Source organism: Melozone crissalis, unplaced genomic scaffold (assembly GCF_028551555.1).
Source record: "Melozone crissalis strain CALT ecotype California unplaced genomic scaffold, PUWL_Pcris_2 ptg000111l_1, whole genome shotgun sequence".
Classification (NCBI taxonomy): Eukaryota; Metazoa; Chordata; class Aves; order Passeriformes; family Passerellidae; genus Melozone; species Melozone crissalis.
The window spans coordinates 6167925-6191788 of NW_026535888.1; the positions used below are offsets into that span (position 1 = coordinate 6167925).

Genomic DNA, 23864 nt, shown 5'->3' on the forward strand with positions numbered 1-23864 from the left:
TCCTCCCACCACCTGCATCCTGCATCCCACCAAAACCCAGCACAAACAAACCTAGATCCACTGAGAGGCTCTCAGAATTGCTGCACCCCAGGCGGGCAGCAGCACCTTGCTCACTGCCTGCAATTCCTTGGGCACCTTTTACATCCCTTCTCTCCATAAAAATCCCAAACCTTGCACTTATCACCTCATCCTCTGAATGCTGAGCAGCTGGTTATGGAGCATCCCTTCTCCGGGGGAGTCTGGGTGGGGGCACAAGGTCTCACGGACCCTCTGGACAGACGGTCACAGGCGCTGCCCCTCCCAAGCATCCCACAGGCAAGAGGAGGAGGAGGCAAGGCAGGACCACATGGCATTCAGATAATATTTAATAGCCCTGTTGGGCCTACGTGCTCTGGCCAAGCAAATTTTCTGGGGGGGACATCACCCCCCAAAGCATCTCCCCACCCCAAACCTACTGAGATAAAGTGCTGTGGGGGTTGGTGGGGCTTCACCTGCCCCCATGTCCCTATCCCACAATTTGTGTGGGGTCTCAAAGTGAGGACTCCTCTGGAAAAGCCACCAGGAGAAGGTCTTGTAAGGCCAAGGGCATCCACCCAGAAGGACATCCCACCTAGGCCAGTCCTCACCCAGGAGCAGAGGGTCAGGACCTTCCTCTTGGCATTGGCTTAAAAATGCCGCCCCCAAAACCCCTCTTGCACGTGGGGTTTTGGGGTCACTGGTGGGTGCTGCAGGCCAGGATGAGGGACTGGGATGTTACAGTCCCCAAAGGTGCTGGGGACATCAGACCCGTGTGCCCTGCTCCATCCCCACCACCCGGGAGCTGGGCAGGGGCTGGCCCTGGCCTGGGCACTCGCTGGGCTCCAGCAGCTGGTCCGAGGACTCGCCAGTGCTTTCCAGTTTGGCGTAGCCCACGAGGCTGACGTGGTCCAGCCGGGGCCAGCTCCGGTTCTTGCGGTCCTTGATGGGGGCCACCGGCAGCACCCCCGGCCGGCCAAGGTCCAGGGATTTGGAGTGTCCCGGGGCGTGGAGGTGCACGTCGGGGCTCAGTTCCATCAGCGGCTCCACGCCAGGACAGCTGTCACCCATGCTGAGGACAACGTGGCCAGCACCACCATCACCGTCGTGGCCGCAGGGTGCGGTGCTGTCACCGATGGAGAGCCGTGATGTTTTGGGAGGATGCTCAGCAGGGCCCCTCTGTGCCCTCCCGCCGGCCCCCCGCGCTGCCCCGTCCAGCAGGCAGTTGTTGAGTTTGATGATGGGCAGTGTCAGGGCTCCCACGGCCGAGGACAGGAGGGACTCGGCTCCGGCGCCGCGCGGGAGGCTCAGGTTGGCCTCGGTGGAGCGGAGGCTGCGGAGAGAGGCCGCGGGTGAAGCTGCCGGGTGCTGCAGGAACTCGGCCATGGCCTGGAGCCGGTTGGGGCCGTAGCAGTCAGACCACTTGCTGCCAGGGCTGGGGCGGGGCTGACAGGACAGGTCCACCTGGTAACAGCCCTCCACGCACTCAGCGTTGGCCTTGGGGAAGGGCTGGCTGTCCCTGTGCTGGCAGTGCCCATCCTCGGGGCTGGTCCCCCCGGGCAGCCCCACTGCCAGGCTGTAAAGCCCCTTCTGCATCAGCTGCCGGGTCTCCATGTCCCTGTTCTCGTACAGCATCGTGTTGGCGCAGATGAAGATGAAGAGCCCGATGCCCATGATGACAGGGCCGATCAGCTTCAGCTTCTCGCTGTGGGGCACGTGGCGCCCAGCCACCACCTCCCTCCTCATGTCCCCCACCACACTGGTGTTCCCCACGCTGGCCTCGGTGCCCCCGTGTCCCCGGTGAGGCCAGTAGCCCACCACGGCAATGGTCATGCCCACCAGGACCACCGAGATGCCCACCATGACGAAGGCGCCCGCGGGCGAGCGCATGCGGAGCTGCCCCTTCAGCGGGGGCTCCGTGGGGGGCTGGCGCCGCAGGCGGCCCCGGCGCCGCGGGGGCACGGGGGGCGCCGGCACCTTGGGCCCTCTGGGCTCCGCTTCCCGCATGGGCCCGTTGGATTCGGCGCTCCCTGCAGTCATCGTCTCCGGCGCAGCCACGGTTCCTGCACAATGGGAGGAGACAAAGGTGAGCAGGCATCATTGGGGGTCCCTGTGCCCGGGATGCTGGAGCACGGGCACCACAGGGACACTGGGAGCATTGGGATGCCAGGAGCACAAGGACACCAAGCCCACAGGTCACACTAGGCAGGGACAAGCAGCTTCGCTCTGCCCAGCTCCCCTCTCTCCTCAAGACACTTCTCCCTCCCCAGTGAGGAGTGAGGGGCTGAGGCACCCCTTCCAACCACGCTCCCAAAGCCCCCAAACTCCTCCCTCTGAACCCCTGAGCTGCGCAGGACAGCTGGGACCCTGCTGTGCCACATCGCTGCAGCACGGAGCCATCGCTGCCATCGCAGCCTAAGGGACCTGTCCCAGGTCACCCCAGCCCTGCAACACCTGCAGAAGGTGCCACTCCCAGTCTGCCACAACAGCAGTGAGGGAAGGGGCCATTTATTCATCTGCTGGGGAAACTGAGGCGCCTGGAAACTCAAATGAAAGGTCTGACACAGCCACACCACCCAGAGCCCTGTGAGTGATGATCCAAGCAGGACCTAAAAACCTAAATCAACATCAAGCCACCCATCAGATGGCAGGACCCATCAATCCATGGAGAATTTAAGCTAAAAGAGGTTTTTTTCTCAATTTTCTGCTGTCTCCTATTTCCTCTGACCTGCTCAGTGCATCCCCAGGATCTTACCCTCACACACACCAAAATAAAACTCCACATCTAGGGATTTACAGTGCGTGGTATGTCATTTTATCCAGAACTTTATTTCCTAGATGAGCAAAAAGGTGTGGAAGCTGCAGCCCAACACAGCAGGTGACCAGCCTGGCAGGAAGCATCAGCTGAGCTGGCACGATTGTGCTTGGGATAAGTGGAACCCTGGGAAGCTAAAACAGGCCTTGAACAAGTCCCAGACCAAAAACGTCTTTAAAAAACTATAAATAAGCTGATGCTGACAGGAATCCGTGTCCTCACAGCGTGGTGCTGTGTGCCCAGCCATGGCTGGCAGTGGGGCTGGGGCAGGACGGGGTGTCCGGGCACTCGCCTGCGTCTCCTGGCACTGCCAGCATGGAAATGCTGCCCAGGCCACTCCCAAAGGAATATCCCTAAGGGGATGTGAGCAGGGAGAGCTACAGGGTGGCCCCCAGCCAAGGGGTGCTGTGGGAGGGGGCTTGTCACCCCACTGCATCTTAAACTGTCAAGAAAAGCATTTGGACAACACAATCATGGATATTCAGCAAATCAAATCCAGAAACCAAACCCAAGGAGAGCCCTGCAGGAGAAGAGGGATGACTACTCCAATTGCACTCCTCAAGATGAGTGAAGTACTGAGAGCCAGTGACCAGCATCCAAACAGCAGAAAAATACTTTTTTCCTAGTTAATCATCTTAAGGTGTTATTAGCATCAGAGGGAAGGAATTAAAAATATGAGATCCAGGATGACAGCTTGTTCCTGGCACAAGGCTGTCAAACTGTGACAACTCGAGTAAGGTAGATTTAAAGGGAAAAAAAATTAAAGTCCCAAACAAACCAGACCAAACCCCAGGCCACTGCTGAGTGGGGTGCTAAGGCTTTCTGAAAAATAAGTTGATAATCCCACATGGCAAAAGGAGAAACATAATAAACCCAAGGTAATGTTCATCCTGAAAAATGAGGCTTTAAATATTTTGGTGTTAAAGGGAAACTACTGGACACTTGAACACATCCCAAAGACTGTATGCTTTTTTTGCCTCCAAATGCCCTGATTAAGGTTATGTCTCAATTTTCTCTAATTGCCATCTTAGCTTCAAACTCTCTTAATTTTTATAGCAAACCCTTTAAATGCCTTGCTGGCTACTTAGAGATTAAGAAGAAAATAACCCTCTACATTGCAAGAGAAAGCTCTTGGACACTGTCTGGGGGGAACAAGACCCCCACAGCTCATGACCCCAAACTCACACTGAACACACTCCTGTTTTATTCTGCAGCCTCAGCCATGCCTCTGTAACTCCAATTCCTCTAACCTCTCTAGCACCCCTCCCTCTCCATGTGGAATCAAGACCAGTTCCACATGGACCAGGAGCATCCCTGATGTCCCACCTGTGGGTACAGAGAGCCTCCCATGGGGACAACAAGCTTTCCTGGGGTGCTGCCTGTGAGGACCATGAGCACCTCCCAAATCCTGCCTGTGAGGCCCACACATCCCCTGGATCCTATTCAGGACAATGCTTTGGGTCTAGGTGATGTTCACCGGGGCTGCACCAGGCTGCTCTTGCCACACAGTCTGGAATTCATCTCAGGCTGCTTGGGAAGGGGTACAGGAAGATGAGGGGCGCCCACCCACCCCACATTCACAGGGTCCAGACCACACCGAGGCTGAAACAATCCCCTTCCCACCTCCTCTGCTCTTCCCCGGGCACAGGGACAGAGGTGCTGGCAGGAGGGACAGGCAGATGCCACCGATCTGGTTGCAGGTGGGGAATCCTCTCTGCAGCCCTGGCCACTACTCCTGCCCAGAGTGCCTGTCCCTTATGTGCCCACGGCCGTGTTCTCAACTTGGAGCATTTCCCTGCTCATTGCTGGGGCTGGCTGCTCCCAGAGTTCAAAACCATTATTTTTATTAATAGAATCCCCAAGGTTATATAACCCTTTTAGAAAAAATAAATTAAAAAAATACAAAAGCCAGCGCTGCCATTCCCTCCTGCGCCCTGCAGCCGCCGGCAGTGCCGCGGATGGATGGATGGATCCCACACTGGAGCCAGACACGGCCGGAGCGCAGGACGGGGCTGGGACAGCCCGAGCAGGCTGGGGACAGGCAGGGGCTCGCTGCTCCTCGGCATCCCTGGCCAGCCCCTAGGCATTTGTGGCTCACCAGGATGAGCTCTGAGGTTTCCATTCCCGGTGGGAAGGAATGACAGTATGGAACTGTAAATGTCGTTCTGGAGCGGGATGAGCACTGCTCTGCTGCCAGGTTAAGCTCCCAATCCCCGCAATAAGCTTGACATTAAAATAAACCCAAATATTTCTCTAATCCCTCCCATCACGAAGGCACATTGCTGGCTCCACCCTCCCACCTCAATCCTCTCTGGCCGCCTTCGCAGATTGATTCTCCTAAAATTTGACACTAAATCCCAATGCATCTGACAGCAGCAGAGCTGGGTGCTGGTAAAGCCGAATTTGGGAGAGATCCCTCCTGCAGGCAGGTCCTCAATTCCCCTGGGTGTCCCTGGGATGCTCTGCCCCTACCATGACCACACTGCCAGCTTGAATTTCCAGCATCAAAGGCAATCAAAAAGCATAAATGGCCAATAAATCTCCCTCTGGATGAGGGAAGAGAGGCTGTAACAGTGTCTGGAAGTGCCACTGCAGTCCTGTGCCACAGGAGGTGCCACCCAGCTCAGTGATGGGCTGGAGATGCAAAAATGCCATATGGAAAAGGGCCAAGTGCAGGCAGCTCTGAGGGCCTTCTCCTCCCAGGGTTATCCCTCTTGCCAGTTATCCTTCCAGGAGCTTTTTCTTTTCCTTGGCCCACACCTGGAAAGAGCTTCACTTTCCACCACACAGAAGGGAATCCAGCATCTCCCTGGGGAGAGTGCTCCCATGGCTGCCATGCCCGATGCCAGGCTGCAGGGCACGATCCCATTCAGCAGCCAGGATCCCACCCTGGATGCAGGATCCTGTGGGTCCTGTGCAGGGCATCAGCCTGGCAGCTGGCACAGGAGCAGCCCTGGCTGTAATGAACACCCAAGAAATGCCCAACAAACAGAAAATACCTCCGCTTTCTTTTTCTTTTCCTAAAGTACTGTGACTTTAAAGATGCTCTCCTGATTTTGGGAATAAACTGGTTTTGCAATTCACTGCTAAATCAGCCAGCAAAACCTGCAGTCTGTCTAAAGGCTATAGTAACGGGTGAGACCCCAAACCATCAAGCACAGCCCAGACCCCTCTGCCTCATCCAAGTCTTGGGGAGCCTCTGACATGCAAGCCCGTGGTGGCTGAGCTCCCCAAATCCCTCTCCACAAGGAAAGGGGACCCAGGCAGACAAGACCTTCAGGGAATGAGGCTGAGTTGAGCTGCTGGAGCCCCCCCGGCTCTCCCACCCACAGGGAAGGTATGGAGAATGGGAATGACAGTCTGCACTGAGATGTGTTGCTTAAAAATAACTTCTTTTCAGCCCAACCTCCACCGCCGCCCCCGGCACGGGGCAGGAGGCGACCACAGGAGCAGTACCCAGGCACCAGCTCCTTCCCCAGCCCACCTCCCCTCCTGCAGGAGACCGGGGCCAAGGGAGCAGGGCGGCAGCAGCGATCCCAGAGCACGGAGCATCCCTCATGCTGGGTGCTCAGGGCGCTCTGAGCCCTCATATCCCCACCGTGCAGTGCCTCCTCCTTCCCGAGCTCTCTGAGTTCACTTCCAGTTCCCCTCCTTGGCTACACATAAAGGTCTCCAGAGAGAGGGAACAGGAGAAAAATCTGCCAGACATTTCTGGAGGTCTCCCAGCTGGAGCAAGCCCTATCACCATCCCAGCATCTCAGTCCAGAGCCTCCCCTGGGCTCATTCCCAAGGAATAAAACCTCCCTCTGTGAACCTGACACAAGCGTTCCCAATGCGGTGACAAAATCCGTGGCTCCAGCTCCAGCTTTAGCTGGGGACACCCATTAATCAACTATAATTAATTAAGTTCCCTCATAGAAATTTTCACATAAACTCAGTAACGCTAATTACCACAGCATGGGAAGGATTATCCCCTTCCCAACGGGAATCACCTTCTGGTCCTAGACTGGGAGTCTTGCTGGGGTTGTGACAGATTTTCACCTTTGCTGCAGTGCAGAAGATGTCGGGATTGACAACCCAAAGGTCAGAAGTGCCCCGTATTCCCCTCTCCGCAGCACAAAGACCTCGGTTTTCCCAGATGAAGGATGGGATGGAGGAGAGATGAACACAAAACCACCTCCACCAAGCACCTATCAACAGGGGCATCACCCCACACCTGGCCCAGGGTGTGCAGAAGCATCGTGCCAGCTCCCCATCATCAGGTCACATGTCCCAGACAGCGGTCAGGAGCCACCAAGGCCACCACTGTCCCTTGGAATATGATTCAGGGAAAGATGCTACTGGAGTGAGTTGGGGACACACGGGTCTCTCCTTTTGCTTTCCACCCTGTGCTTGAGCCCAGGGGAGAGGGTCCTGATGGGCAAATGAGGACTGAGAGCCATCAGTACCACCAGTAGCTCCAGCTCCATTCACCTTGAGTTCCCCAAACTCCTCCCTGCTCCTAAAAAATGGGGCCATGCTCTGAACGCCTCTCTAACCCTCAGGCAAAAGAAAGTGTGTGGAAACATCCCACTGATTACTAATTATCAGAGCTTGCCTTACCCAGATTTGCTCTGCTAATTAGACTAATCTCCATGGCTGGGAAATGAGCCGCAGTCACCCATGGTGAGGAGCTCACACAACTTGGACGTTGCTTAACTCTGACATGTCAGACCCCTGCAATGGGAGCGGGATTGTGACTCCCGGCTGCGTCTGACAGGCCATTGTTTAAGGAGACAATGAAAATCCACACATTTGGTGTTTCTCCCTCAAGCCAGTGCTGAAATCAGGACATCTGCATTGCCCAACTTTTTTCATAGGAACCAGATGCAAATAATTAATAAATCCAAATTCAAGATAATGCAAACATCTAAATTTAAATGGAGAGAGCTCTTTGCTCACTTGGAGGAGGGGGAGGAGTGAGGGGCTCAGAGGGACTTCCTGGGAGAATTCCTGCCTCTGGAAGTGGTGTGGGGTGGCAGGGCATCCAAGGATGCAGGCTGTGAGCAAGCACCTTGCAAGTCCTTGCAGGCAAGAGAAAAGGAAGGAGAGAAAAAGAAAAATCCATAGGCTGAGATTTCCAGGGAATTAGGACCAAACTCTGAATCTGGCACCTTCCCTGCTGCTTCTTTGAAAAATCCCTGCCAGCAAGGAGGGAGGGGACGGGATGGAAGGATGGAGTCCAGAGGCTGCCTCCCTGCTCCCAGGCATGTGCCAAGTTATCCAGGGGGGTACAGACACACAGATCCCATCTCCCGCTCCACAGGCCCACATGACACCCGGCCTGCAAGCAATGAAATTCCCAACTGTATTCCCAGCTGGTATCACTCTTAACTCCCAGCTTTTTAATCCCTGTCTCCTACTCTTTACCCTGCAAAAAACATATCTTGCTGATTTCATGAGCAAAGATCCAAACCCACCAAGAGGTGAGACAGAGCCGTGGGTCTGGCACGGTCGCTGACCCCTCTGTGCCATAAAGCTCAGCGCCTTGCGCACACAGGCCCTCCTGATCCCAAACTCCAGGATCTACTGGGACAATTTCCACCCACTTCTTTCTCGAGTGTCCACATCAAACCCCATGTGGGGATGATCTGCGGGGCTACTCCTCACCCCAATCCTCTGCCAGGAGCCTCGGGAATTGCAAAAACTGCTGGCATTGGGCAGTTCTGCTCAGCTCCCGGGTTTTGGCTGTGTGAAGATGCGTGTGCCTCTGTGTGGGCTTGCACAGGAGTGTGCATGCACATCTGTGCACAGCTGGTTGTGCATGCCAGTGTGTATGTGTGGTGTGTGTCTGTGTGCGCGTCTGGGTGTCTGCATGAGCTCGGCGTCTGTGGGAGCAGATTTGTATCTGTGGGTACACCGTGCCTGTGGGTGCCTGGTGTCCCTCAGTGCGCAGTGCCTGTGGGTGACCACTATCTGTCCATGGGTGTGCAGGGGTGCTCAGTGCCTGCCTGTGGGTGCCTGCTATCTGTCCATGGGTGCCCAGGGGTGCTCAGTGCGCAGTGCCTGTGGGTGCTCGGTGCTGTCCATCCATGGGTGCCCGGGGGTCCCTGGTGCCTGCCTGTGGGTGCCTGCTGCCTGTCCATGGGTGTCCAGGGGTGCTCAGTGCCTGCCTGTGGGTGCCTGGTGCCCCTCAGTGCGCAGTGCCTGTGGGTGCCCGCTGTCTGCCCATGGGTGCCCGGGGGTGCTCAGTGCCTGCCTGTGGGTGCCCGCTGCCTGTCCGTGGGTGCCCGTGGAAGCTCAGTGCCCGGCGCGCATCCCGCCACGGTCTGTGTGCCTGGGGTGGATGTGGCTGTGCACGGCCGTGTCCCCCCCGCCGTCCCCCCGTCCCCGCACTCACCGGCGGCCGCCGAGCCGTGCGCCTCCCGCCGGGGCCGGGGCCGGTGCCCCGGGGGCGGCGGGCGCTGGGCTCCGCCGCCGCGGCCGGGGCCATGGAGCGGCGGGAGGCAGCGCGGTGCCGCGATCCCAGCCCCGGCTCCCCGCCCGCCGCCGCCGGGACGTCTGGGCGCGGGCAGGGGGGGCGGCGGGTTCCGCCCGGCCCCGGGTCCCGCCCCGGCCCCGCGGGGGGCGGAGCGCGGCGGGCGGGGGCGGGGGGGACGCGGACGGGACGGGACGGGACCCCCCGTGCCCCTCCCGGGCCGGGCTCCGCGCGGCCGCCGCCGCTTCCCGGCCGTGCCAAAGTTGCGATCGCGGTGCGGGATCGATGGGGTTTGGGATTTTCCCGGCTCCGAGCGGGGCCGGCGGCGGCGGCGGGGGATGGAAGGGGCCGGGCTGCGATCCTTCCTCCGCCCCGCGCCCGGGTCCCCTCGCCCCGCGGCGGACCCCAGGCCCTCCCGCAGGACGGGCCCTGCTCGCCGGGGATGCTCCAGGGGAGGGTGTCCCTGCCCGCGCCAGGGGGAGGGCTGAAACTGGATGGTCTTGAAGGACCCTTCCCATCCAGACTGTTCCGTGATTCTCTGGTCCTATGAAATACTCAGGGCTCAGAGACCCTGCTCCACCCCATCAGCAAAGCCCCCCAGCCCGCCAGCCTGCAGTGCGCCAGAAGGTCCCAGTTCTTCAAGCCAGGCCAGCCTGCACTGGGACTGGGGCTGCTGCAGTGGTTCCCCCCTTTCCTCACAGGGATCTCAGCAGCTGGGATGAAGCATTATCCCGCGTCCATCCTGGCAGCTGGAGGTGTTTGCTGCAGCCACCCCAGACGGTGCTAACGCGGGTTCCAGAGGCACTTTCTCCTCCAGACAGGCATAGTGCAAGGACCCTCGGCAAGGAGCTGCTCAGAGTACCGGGCTTTGTTTCCCCTCCTCTGAACTTGCCAAGGACACAGCAGATCTCTCTGTCAGCCCCAGGGATTATGGCACAGCACCCCCATTCCTGCATCCGCATCCCCCATCCCCATCCCTCACCCCCATTTCCTCCTCCCTGTGTCCACATCCCCACAGGGCAATGAACAGAATCGCACAGCTGTAACCATGGGCCCATCCTGACACATCAAAACTGCCAATCCAAGCCTTCACCAGCACATTTCCACCCCAGCACCCCAGTAAGTGCTGTGGGGACCCCATATCACCCAGAGCCTCAGATGTTCTGCAAGGCAGAGGCTCTTTCTCAGCCTTTAATTAAAAGTGTGCCAAGGTCACATTCCTCAGGTCCCTGCTCTCCCTAGGAAGCCACAAAACAACTCAAATCCCTGTGTAACTTTGCCACTGACACCTCACAGTCCAGAAGCAGACCCAAGATCCAGCTGAATGTCTCTATGGCAGGGACCACTTCCTGGGAAAGATTTTTAGGGATAAAGCTTAAAAATGAGGTGCAGGACACCAGGTTCCTCACCTGTCTCTGGCAGGGAGTATCATCCAGAAGGTTGATGATGAGGGAATTTAATCCCCAGTTCCGGGGGAATGCTGCACAGGGTCGGTTCTTTGCCTCCTTGCTGGGCTCAATTAAAGCAACTTCTGTGAATGTTTGGAGTTTCTTGAGGGAAGAGATTATGGCTGAGTCCAAGGTGCCAGGTGCATTGCTGGAGTGGAGCAATGCCTCACTCATCCAAGCCTTCCAGGCAAGGAACACCAGTGCCCAGGGAAGAATGGGATTTGACTTTGGCTTGTCATGCTGCTCAAGCAACACATTCAAGGTCTCCCTTTGCCACCATGGAACCCATCTGGGTACCCCATGGTCCAGAAGAAATTAGTGCTTTTAAGCAACATTTGATTTCTATTCAGAGGCTGTACCTGTGCCAGGCAGTGCTGGCCAAAGAGCAGAGAGGGAAGTGGTGGGAGCTCTGTGCTGGCAGCTTTTGGAGCAGGGCTTGGCAGCAGGGGCAGGGCAGGGGGCTGGTAGCATGGGGCTGGCAGCAGCCACCACGCCCCAGTAGCATCCCTCCCTGCACAGGTTGTGTCTCCACAGCAGTTTTCCAGTCACAGGTCACCAGTGATGACCTGAGTGGGCTGGTCTCCCCCAGGGGTCAGCTGTTAATGTGGGAAGGGATGCTGGAGGCAGGGCTGGGGGAGAGGGAAGCTGCCTGTGGTTCCCTGGGGCTAAAGCTGGACTGTGCAGGGCAGGAAGAGCTCAGCCTGGATTTTCCACCCTTCCCAAGATGGAAGCTGCTGGGATGGGGATGTGGGTTCCTCCTGTGGGACCATCTCTCTCCAGAGGAACAGAGGTGTAAAGAGAAGAAAAGAAGCCACGGGGGACAAAAGTGACAGCAGGGAGAGAAGAGGGGGCTCAGGGAGGAGGTTTTGGAGAAGAGCCCATGGCAGGGCAGGAGATGTGCAGGACCAACAGCTCAGAGCTTTTTTCCTATGCCCTGGGAGAGGGTGGCAGTGGTGGCTCCTATGGACACATCTGGGATGGGAAGAACAACAAAAAACAATATGAAAAAGAACCAACATCATTGTCTCTCTTTAAAAAGAGAAAAATTATTCTCATGATAACTGGGCACCTCCTCTTGATTTTAGGGGTGGAGGGAAACTGAATCCTTGCTTGAATCTGGTAATCCTGGCAAAGCCTTCTCTGCTCTCTGCTGCTTCAGGTGGGGACTGAGTCTGGGCAGGAGGGACCATGTGGATGGAGGAAGGAGGACCAGGCAGGGAGTGATCACAGCCAGGATCTGAGAGCAGAGAGAAGGAATGTTGTTATGGAGAGGCTGAAAGCTCGGGGTGGGGATGACTCATGCTGGAGAACATACAGCTGTTGGAGCGGGATTTGGCACAGGCTCACGGGGCTGAGGAGCCTCCCCCATTACCAAAGAGGGGAAAGAGGAGCCTCCCTGATGGCTCTGACCTGGCAGAGGCAGCTGTCGACCTGTGCTGGAGGTGATGGGCAGAGAATGCTGCCTGCTAAAGCAGGGTCAGGGCCTGGAGAGGTATTTTGGGCAGCAGAGAGTGCGCAGTAGTGAGATCTCCTCTGGCTGAGGGATGTGTATCCTGAGTGCTGGGGCTCCTCTGCTCTCCATGATGCTGCCTTGGGGAAGGAGATTCAGAGCAGTGGGGCTGGGATGGGGCTGGACAGGTCAGCTGTGAAGGACAAAGCATGAAGCAGACATACCGGCTTACCTAGTGAGAGAGGAACCAAGGCATGCAGCAGAGACATGCTCCCTGTGGGCCCCTTGGCCCATGGTCACGGTCTCCTCATGCTGGGACAGGTGGATGTGGGGCCTGGAAGTGATTTCTGTCTGAGGAGTCAGACTGCCATCCCTCCTGGCAGCTGGTGGTTGTAGGGCACCAGAGCTTCCATCCAACTCCCATCCAGCAGAAGATGCTGCAGCAGCTTCCCTAGAATTCACAAGGCTGCCACAGAGCTAAGGGGGAAAAACAGACCCCCACATCCACTGCGGCCAGGGCAGGCAGACAAGGAGATTTGGGCAAGGCATTAGGAGCAGAAGGGTGACCCAACACCTTCCCAAAGTCACTTTCAGAGAGATGGTTTTTGTATGATGCCTGGAAATAACCAGAGCACCAGATTCCTGGTGCCGTGGGCTAATAGCTCCATAGGCTGCTTCAGAGGTGGCCCCATTACTGGGGTAAGTGAAACAACTGTAAATACAAACAGACTTGTAATTAATCATGCTCTGTAAATGTGAAGTCATTATCTGTATGTCCCTGGAAAAGTAATTATCTCCAGCTTTTCAACAAGAACTTGGAAAAGCCTGAAGAGTTGAGTTCTGGAAATGTCATCCATCCCCATGTAGAAGAAAAGCTGCATATTTTCACATATTAATGCAAGTTAATCGAATGTACAAAATAAGTGAGATTTAATACATCTCCAAAGCTGTAAGTTAAATGCCTCTGCTCTTCCCAGGGACTTATGAAAGTGTTTCGCAAACTTTTCCAGTGTTGGACGCATTCTGTGCTGCTGTGTTTAATTTTCTAGCCAGTGGACATAAGATGGGATCTGATTTACAGATCTGTCCTCCTCTGCCATGTAAAGCAATCCTTCCTTGCCTGACCAGGCTCACGGGTGCAGAGCTCTGTGTAACAAATTCCTCTTTCCAAACAACAAAACCCAAATGTTTTCCAGTTGAAGGGAACATCAAGTCGACGACTTCAAGCCAAAGCACAGCTCTGTGAAGTTTTATGCAACTGAAAGTCCACAGAAACACACCCATGCTTGACCAAAAATATCTGGGAAGATGACATTGCCTGCTGCATTTACATTCCTGATGCTCCAGCAGCCACTTGGGGAGAGGAAGAGCAAGAGGAGGAGGAGGAAAAGGAGGAGCAGGAAGCGAGAGGCTGCAGAGCTGGGGCAGCCCTTGCCAGGAACTGCCGGGCCATTGCATTTCCAGCTTGGGCAGCGCAGTGTCAGCACAGGCTGGGTGGGACATCTGCACTGAAGGGGGTTTAATGTCACCCTGTGTCTCTAACACACACTGTGAGCAGAGAGCTGCAGGGAAGGCGCTCGATCTTGTGCACACACACCCAGCGCTCCGTGGGTGGCTCAGGCTGGGGTCAGCGCAGCCAGAATGAATTTTAAGCAGCCAGAAGCATTCAGGAGAGGAGCTTTTGCTCTGGAGTAGCTGCATCTGGTCATCACTTGCTTTTCTTGGTCACACAAAGGATCAAGATCCACATCCTGATGGGAAGGGTGGACTGTCTCTAAGGATTATTCCAAAATGCACCAAAAGGCTCATCCTTCTATCTCTTCACCAGCTTTCAGAGAGTTTCTTGCATCAAAGTGTTTTGGTTTGTCATTTCAGTTATATCCTAAATTACTAAGCACTAGTGCTTGCTAATGTTGAAGTAACAGAAATAAAAGCTGAAGTATTTCAGCTAAAGCTGGGATGAGATATTTTACAGAAATGCAATATTCTGAGATTGCCTTTTCATTTCAAAATGAGCCATAATATTTCCAGCTCCACATGCTTCTTGGTGGGAAGGAAATTTGGATTTTTCAACCCTTTCTTGCTTTGCTGGAGCAGGCAGGAAAATATTTGAGACAGGCTGGGCTCTCAGTGGCAGCGGCTGTGTGAAACCTTGGTGGCTTGGGGCAGGGGCTGAGGGATCCTCCTGATGTCTGATCCTGCAGGAGAGATGCCATGGGAATCCAATGCACCCATCAGGGCCAAATTTGAACAGTCACTGAGGGAAATGCATTTTAGACCCTGTTTAATCAAATTGCTGAACTTGTCACTGCAGGAGCTCAGTGACAAGTTCAGCAATTTGATTAAACAATTGCTGAACAAGTTCAGAAGGGGCACACTGCAATTGAGGGGAAAAAGCTTCATCATCAGCTACCAGATGTGGTCCATGGGATGACAGGATGACATCTGTGCTGCAGAAGCCCTCGAGGCTTTGTTTCTCTGAAGGGATGGAGCACACCAGGGAAGAATTGTCCTCCATCCATCCCTGACCCATGCCAAGATGCACATCTGAAAACCCTCCCATTCCTTTTTCCCTCCTCCATTAAATCACACCCTCATTAGCACCCAGCCTTCATTAGCAGCTTGCAGGGGGAAAGTGCTGTGCCCTGAAGATGTGAAACCACAGGGTCTGGCAGTGTCTCTGCTCCTTGTTCCCACAGTGGGACATGGAGCCATCCTGTACCAAAAGCCCCTTCCCAAAACACTTCAATATCTGCTTGGGTGATGCAGGAGCTGAGCATCCCCAGTCCATCACACAAGGAAAACTGCACAACTCGGATGTTTGGGTACCCGTAAGACAGAAATGTCCCTTTGTCTGTCTCAATTCACAGGCTAAGGACACATCTTGGCTCAGAACATTAAATGGCCATTATTGGCAATTCAGATTCCTGAGCCCAGTGTTTCCAAAATACAGCAAATATCCTCACTGAAATGATGTCTCTTGTTGTGCCTGAGCACCAGGCCTTCCAGCAGCCCTAGAGAAGGCCCTGGTTCTGCTACCAAGCTGCTAAAGGATTAGTAAAGTAAAAAAAACAACCAAAAACCCAAACCAGAATAAAAAAATCACCCAGTGCAATATCCACAGCCTTTTCTTATGCTTTAAAGTTGGCAGCTGAGGTCAGGCAGGAGCAGGAGGAGCCTGTGCAGTGCCTCAGCACTAACACATTTATCTGCTCCTTGGCCCATCAGCTGCATCTCAGCATCTCTGGAACATTATTGCATTTATCCGTGTCCCTGTTTCAAATAACATCCAGGGAGCTGAGACCTCAGGAGGGGAGAGGACTTGATGAGATCCCCTGGAAAGGGAGATGAGCCCAACTCAGCCACAAAGCTTTCTTGTTTGGAATATTCTGTTTCGTCCCAGGATACAAACTCATCCTCTGCAGCCCTTTCCTTGACAGATTTGGATCCCCCCACCCACATCACCTCACAGACATGGAGCTGTTGCACAAAAGAGCTTCTCCCACTTTCTGGAGCATGGGAGGATTCAAAATGCTCCCCCACCCCTCACAGCAGGGCAGCCCCCGAGGCTTTAGGGGATCTCAGCCTTAGAACACCAGAACCCCAGCACAACCCCACAGATCCTTCCTCCCCTGCTCCCCAGGGACACCAGCCTAGAAGCAGGGCTGGAGCTGCACCCTCATTGCATTTAAGGTGTTGGCAAAATTAACCTGGTAGGTTTGGAGCTGTGGGACCCAAAAGGCAGGAACACCCAGGCATTGAACAGCAACTGTCGAGGAACTCATTTCTCTCTGGTCTGCTCAGACATGGGGTTTGTCTTGGAGAAATTATTTTCTCTCCCCTGGGAAGGACCTGGAAACCCCTTGGCTGCTCAGTGGTTGAGATATGGCGACTTCATCAAAAGCCATAGGGCTGGGATTCATCCAAAGGACACATTTCCACCCAAAGGGCACTTTGCTACCCAAAGCAAGCTGGAGCAGAGCCTGTTTGCCATATGGTGCAGCCAGGAGTAGCTGGGAGGAAGGCTGTGGAGAGCTTGCACAATTTCATCTTTGCAATTTCTTCTCTAAAGTGAGAAGATCAAGAGGAAGAAGAAAGAGAGAGGGGACATTTGCAGGCATCCTTCTCCTTCCCTGCTGGAAAGCTCAGATGTTGAGGATGGGAACTCACCACACCTGTGATTTCCAGGAAATTATTTGGGCTACAGCATCTCTCTGTGCTTGACCTTCCCAGGTCACTGAGAGGCTCCACAGACAGAGTAAGAAGAGCTATTAACGCTAATGGGTGGGAAGTGGCCATGAATAAATCAGCAGCATCTTTCCAGCCATCAAAGCCTGAAACTCTCCCATATGGAGCGAAGAGCAGATGGGAGGAAGGGTGATGCATGTCTGGTTTATGACAGGGGTTATCAGATGCTGTTACCTACCAGCCTGAGAGACTTGGCCCCACAGATCCCCACCCAACTGCCATGGGGGGATTTTGGACCTCACCCCCCCAGCCCTGAACAGAAATCCCCTCCCAAAGCCACAACGGAGCATCGTAGAACGAAACCTTTCCCTTTGGAACAGCTCTGGGCTGGATCTGTGCAGGGGTTTCACACTTCCCTGCCCTTTCAATGTCACAGATGAGAGACAAGATGAGGAGAAGCATCGCTAGCCCAATTCCTCCCTGTGACCAGACACATCCCTCTTCCTCCATCCATCCAGCCTGGCTCCAGTAATCCCAAATCCCAGGCATTAGACATTTAATCTTGCATTTTATCATGTCTCCTCTTACCAGAGGGTCTGAAATTAAAAGGGAAGGAGGGAAAAGCTGAGCTCCTGTGAGTTTAATTGGTTCTGGCTGATAGATAAGAAGGAAGGAGGGAAACACAGCAGTTTCTTCTGCTGGCTTTCCCTGGTGTTTCCTGAGCAGCTGTAACTATTCCAGAAGAGGGAAAGAGATGCAGGATCGGGGAGGGAGAGGACAAATGCCCCCTCCTAGGACAGAACAGGAGCTCGTGTTTGTGTCTCAGCTGGCCCCGGGCATGTGGAGCTGAGCCAGCAGCCTTGGCTGCACCCCGTGGACATCATTTTCCATGATGCAAACTGGGACAGAGGGAGAGAGGCCAAGGCAGGGCGTGGGTGAGGCAGCGGGTTGGTGCCTTTGATGTTCTCTCCTGCCACGCAGAAAAGTTGGAGGCATCTCCCCTGCCCCAGGCTGGTGCTGGGGAGGGTCCCACGGGGGCTGTGAGTGGGGCTGGATGCTGAACACTGGAACCAGTGGAATAGACTGGGACAGAGCCAGAGGTGATGGAGAACATTGAGCTGGGGGCCAGGGATCCCCATTTCCAAGCACAGCAGACTGGATTTGGCTGTGGCTCCCAGGGGGTACGTGGTGCAAGTCACACCTCCTTTTGCTAATGCCCTATGGGTTCTGGCATATAAAAATTCCAGTTTCCATTCCCTCCCCCCAGCCTGTAATACATCCTTGGGACATCTCAGATTTTTATCCCAGAAGTCTCAGAGCAGGATACTGAACCATTCATGCAGAATACTGCAACATCTTGCTTGTCATCCCTGAGTCCTGCTGATGCTAATCAAAAAGGGTGTTGCCCTGGTTAATAAAAGCACTTATTTTATTATTATTGGCAAAATAGGTAATTTTTAATTGCACTCTCCATCCCCCAGATGAAATGAGGGACTGTACTTTGATCTCAGTTGAAAAAATTACAGGTATGTATTATATGTATATGGATACATTTTATATATATCAATACATTATTTTCTAGATGAAAATAGATCCACAGCTGACTGGAAATTTTTAAAAGCCCACATGGTTAAGCTGTAGCCCCATTTTTCCTTATTTATCAGAAAAAAGCAGCATGTAGGAGTTCCAGCACCCCACACCAGTGGCTCTTGGATGGGGAAGGTAACTGGGAACCACAGGCTGGGATGCTGTAGGATTTCCCCAATGCCAGCCTGCAGGAGCGACTGGGAGAAGATGAGGTTTGGAAAAGCCTCACATACTGAAAGAATAATGCAACCTGCCAGGCACTTAATGCAGCCAGATAAATGGAACTGCCAGCTGGAGCTCAGCCAGGAGAAACTGCCTGAGGCAGAGGCTCTGGGGACAGGGATGAGCTTGGGGAGAAGGCAGGACAGTTCTGGAGCTGCCACTGTGAGGTCTTTCCTTGTGTGGGTGTGCAGAGGCTTTGGAAATAGGGCAAGATGGGGAGCTGGGATCTCCCTGTGGTGCTGGGCAGGATCCCCAGCCAGGCTGGGATAGCTGAGGGTGGGCAGGAAGGGTCCAGGAAGACTTGAGAGTCCCTTCCAGGGACTAAAGGTTTCCAGGAGAGCTGAAGAGAGACTTTGGACAAGGGCGTGGAGGCATAAGAGGGGAGAATGACTTTCCACTGCCAGGGGGCAGGGATAGATGGAACATTTCCTCTGAGGGTAGTGAGACCCTGGCACAGGGTGCCCAGAAAAGTTGTGACTGCCTCATCCCTGGAAGGGTTCAAGGCCTGGTTGAATGAGGCTTGGTCCAGTGGAACTCTCTGCCCATAGCACAGGGGTGGAATGAGATGGGTTTTATGGTCTCTTCCAAGACAAATCATTCTGGGATCCTGTGATCTGGGCAGATGGCTTAAATCAAGGGAATCACAGAATTGTTCAGAGATCATCGAGTCCAACCATTCCCCAGCACTGCCAAGGCTACCATTGACCATGTCCCCAAGTGATACATCTGCACATCTCTTATATCCTTCCCTGCCCTGGGCAGCCTGTGCCAGGGCTGGATCACCCTTTCAGTGAAGAAATATTTTGTAATATCCCCCTGAGCCTGCCCTGGCCCAGCCTGAGGCCATTCCCTCTGCTCTTGTCCCTGGAGCACAGCCCGATTCCCCTGGCTGTCAGGGAGTTGTGCAGAGCCAGAATATCCCCCCTGAGTCTCCAGGCTGAGCCCCTTTCCCAGGTCCTCAGCCATTCTTCATCAGATCTGTGCTGCAAATACCCCACAAGATGAACAAGAGACGTCCTGGTGGCCCCAGCAGCCCCCTGGGCACTGGGCATGGGGCACAAAACCAGCAGTGTCGGGAGGTTTAACTTCCCCAACTGGCAACAATCCCAGTGTGTGAGCATCCCCCAGACGGCTGCTCTGCAGGGAAATGGGCTCACAGAGAACATCCTGCAGCTCAAACTGATCCTGAGAACCAGGCTGTGCCCGTGCCGGCCCAGCACCCTCCGCCACGGGCTCCATATGGCAGCTATTGCTGCTGGCAAGGAGAGAGGTGTGCGCTGTGAACACAGACACACGTACACATGGACAGACAGACACACGGACACACGGACACACACGGACACATGGACACACGGACAGACAGACACACGGACACACAGACACACACGGACACACGGACACAGACACACAGAGACACAGACACACACGTACACATGGACACACGGACAGAAACACACACGGACACACGGACAGACACACAGACACATGGATACAGACACACAGACACACGGACAGAAACACACACGGACACACGGACACAGACACAAAGACACAGACACACAGACACACAGACACACAGACACACAGACAGACACACACACACAGAGACACACAGACACAGGCACAGACACAGACACACGGACACACAGACACAGACACACAGACACACACACACAGACACACGGACACACACACAGACGGACACACACACAGACACACAGACACAGACACACGGACACACAGACACAGACACACACAGAGACAGACACACACACAGACACACACAGACACAGACACACACACCGACACAGACACAGACACACACACACAGACACACACACACAGACACAGACACACAGACACACAGACACAGACACACACAGACACACACACAGACACACACACAGACACACACACACCGACACAGACACAGACACACACACACAGACACACAGACACACACACAGACACACACACAGACACACACACACAGACACACAGACACAGACACACACAGACACACACACAGACACACACAGACACACACAGACGCACACACACACAGACACACACACAGACACACACAGACACACACAGACACACACAGACGCACACACACACAGACACACACACAGACACACACAGACACACACACAGACACACACACACACACAGATGCACACACACACAGACACACAGACACACACAGACACACACAGACACACACATACACACACATACACACACAGACACACACACAGACACACAGACACACACACAGACACACACAGACACACACATACACACACAGACACACACCAACACAGACACAGACATACACACACACAGACACAGACACACACACACACACATATACACACACAGTGTGTTGTTGTCTCCCTGCCCCGTCCCAAGCCCCCAGCTCCTCCCGGTGCTTTAATCATCTCCACATTCTCAGGAGGGAGCGCAGCCAGCGCCCCGGGCTGCCTGTGTGGGCTTTGGGCCCAGCTCGCTCAAAGGAGCCCGACACGGCCTCAGGAGGGCTCAGCCTTTCCCTGCCCCATCCTGGCCTTTGGGTCTTGGGGAGGAACTTCCAAAAGCTGCCACTCCAGACCCTGGATGTGAGCGCTGTGAGCTCCTGCTGGCTCGGGACACGTTTGGAGAGGGTGGCTGAGCACACAGGCATTTATGAGGGAAGCCAGTAATGCTGTTTGCAATTAAACAGCTCAGCCCTTTCCAGAGCAAGACTGCTTCTCACCCCTGAACCACAGCAACCTTCAAAGCCTTTGGCCAGAGTTCCTTGGCACAGGGTGAGTTTTCACCCCTCCTGTCCAAGAGGTCTCTGGAAAGGACTTGCTGATGGTATGAGCAGAGCTGAGGAGGCTGGATGCTGGAGGGAATTCAGGAGGGGAAATTACGCCAGTTACCACTCAGAAGTTTTACCTCAGAAACACCAAGCCTCCTCCAGCCCATCCCAAGCCATGCTCTGCCTCCACAACGGCAGCGAGTGGCTGCGGCCGGGGCCCGGTGCCAGCCCCAGGACAGCACAGCCGAGCGGGCCCCGCTGCAGAGGCAGCAACAACCATGGAAAGTGCTCCTCATAATCCCTCTGGAGAGGATCAAGCCATGCTGAATGCAGAAATGAGGACATTTTATGGCCACCTAAGGACTGAGCAAGAGAGCAGACACCAGCAAAGGGATCCATGAGGGAATGAGTGGAAGTAACAAGAAACTGGGGTTTTTTGGGAGCAAAAGGGATAATTTTCATTTAGGGAACCTGGCACTGTTTCTCCCAGTAAGTTTTCAACTACACACTGGGAAAATCCTGTAATAATTATGTCCATGTTGTAGTATTACGGAAAATGCTGTAATGAGATTGGGGCTGTGCTAGGCTCCTCCAGAGAGCAGAGGGGCAACATGCACAACCGTGTGCCCACTCCCCTCCATCTTCTCCTGCTCCTGGCAGGGATTCCAGGATTTGGGAACCCTCCTGATGTGCAAAACACCATCATGAGGTGAGGAAAGGCTGCGGGTTTCTCCCACTCTAAGCACAAGCTGGAGCAAGCTAGTGAAGGTCTCAGGACATGGTGGCTTGGCCGAGGCTTTCCAGCCCTCTGATCCTCTTCAGCTTCATCATCTCCACCAGTGAGATTTTCCTGGAGGTATTTCTGGCTCTTTCTGTGTTGCTCTCCATATCCCACTGAATATTGCATGTGCTATCCTTCCCCAAGGACTGTTAGTCTGAAGAGAACTGATTCTTTTCTAGAGCTGCTAAATGGCACCTCTCCTGTTCCCTGGCGTGATTAGATCTGTGCATTTACCACTGGTTATGTTTGCAGGCACTTTTGGGTGTGATTAGCAGCTGAGGGCTGTCAAGGAGTCAAGCTCAGGCGTTAGAGCCTCTCTGGGGGCTGCAGAGGAAACAAAAGCAGCATTTTTTCCTTTCCACAGAGGCTCGTGGTTGAACTCAGCACAGATGGGGGGTGGCGGAACGACCCTGAGGGATCTGAGCTGCCCACAAGGGCCCAGGCCACCCACCCCATCTATTCCCAGCCCTCCTGCCCTGGGGTGTTTGGCTGGAGATCCTGACCCAGACAGAGCAAGAAAAAAGGAGTTGGAGCTAAAAACGGGGAAGAAACAGGGAGAGGAGGAGACACCTTCTGAAGGGTTGGGGGTGGGGGGGGAATCTGTGCTGTGGGGACTTCCAAAGCTCTGTTCCTTACAGAAGTGCTTATAGAGATTATTGTTCTTAATTTATGTAGATCTACTCTGGCACTAGAAGAACTTAGAAACTAATTAAACAGCAACTGAAGAACAGCCCTGGCCTTGGATCACACCCAGAGGGAAACAATTCCTGGGAATCCTGAACCAAGAGGGAGCTCAGCTGTCAAAATGCTGCTTAATCTTCTTAGAGATTATATGAAATTTGGGGTGATTTTCTGGAGAAAAGGGAAACAAATCAGCTCACAAATCCTGGGGTTCTCAGACAACAGTGCAAACTCTTTTGGCATCAGTGGCCCAGGGGAAAGGAATCATCTGGCGAGCAATGATTTTTGACACTATGTTAAGTAGAGGACTAGGACCCAGTCTCCAAATGACTGTGTCTGGATGAAATCCGGGGAAAAAAAGGAGGTGGCTTTTGGGAGAACACTTTGCTAACCCTATTAATGGGGAGAAGAGCAATTACACACATGGCTGTGATAGGCAAGAAAATAGTTAACACTCTGCCACAGCTCAAGTAGTGATTTTATGAGTCCTGATGAATTTGAGCTCCCATAGGAATATCAAGGTGGGTTTTTTCACTCTTTTGGGACTATTTCAGGCTCTCACATACAACTACTGAATTTTTCCATCTATGGATTTAACTGAGCTCCCTGATCAGCAGTGAATTACGGGACCCTCTTGTCCTGTGAGGACAGAGCCCCACCACACCTCAACTCTGCACCCCTTCAGCTGGGGATCCTTTCAGTTGATGCTTTCCTAAAGTTATCCAGCATTTGCTGAACATTGCAAGGAGCTTTTCTAGGTTAATCATGCTCAGAGCCTGGGCAGGCAGGCATGAGGAAAGCGAGAGGAGAAAAATCTTGCTGTGTTATTATAATAAAACACACAATAAATACTAAGGAAAGCATTCCATACATCCTGTCTGAGGAAATGCACCATGCCTGACCTCAGCCAGCTGAAAATCAGCCGTCCCCTGGGCTCTTCTGAGGGTTAAGGGAGAAAGTCAGCATTTCCACACATCTAATCCCAAAAGAGCTGTGTAAGGAGAAGGGGATTCCTTCAGATGATGATTCCTCCTGTGCCCAGTGCCAGAGCTGAGGTATCTCAGACAAGATGTTCAGCTTTGTGAGGGCTGATGCCACTTGGAACAAATCAGACCTTTGACAGTGCCCAGCATGTCTCTGGACCACACCAGACCCCATCAGAGCTGTCCTATCTCGTTCCCAGCTCTCCTTGGCGTGCCAGGGGAAGGGATGAGAGCCGGCAGCGGGAGCAGGCTCAGGCTGCAGCTCCTGTCCTCGTTTGCCCTGTGCTGAGCAGCTGACTCTCCTCGTGGCAGCTCCTGCAGTCCCTGCACCCATCTGGGGGATGCTCCTCTCTCTCAAACAGCCACGGGATGGACCCTGAGGGCCCAAAGCACAGAGCAGCACGGCGGAGCAGGGCAAGGGAAGGTGAGAG

General features: G+C 54.2%; 1 protein-coding gene across 1 annotated transcript; it reads right to left on the bottom strand.

The window, feature by feature from the left end:
• Positions 1-420: 420 nt before the first annotated feature.
• On the bottom strand, positions 421-2055 carry TMEM200B (transmembrane protein 200B). Its single transcript, XM_054292603.1, has one exon. The coding sequence runs from the start codon at positions 2053-2055 to the stop codon at positions 781-783; it is 1275 nt and encodes a 424-aa protein (XP_054148578.1). The 3' UTR covers positions 421-780.
• Positions 2056-23864: the final 21809 nt, after the last annotated feature.

Excerpts from the sequence above, each read along its gene's own strand:
- TMEM200B (XM_054292603.1), bottom strand. The coding sequence starts at position 2,055 with ATGACTGCAGGGAGCGCCGAATCCAACGGGCCCATGCGGGAAGCGGAG.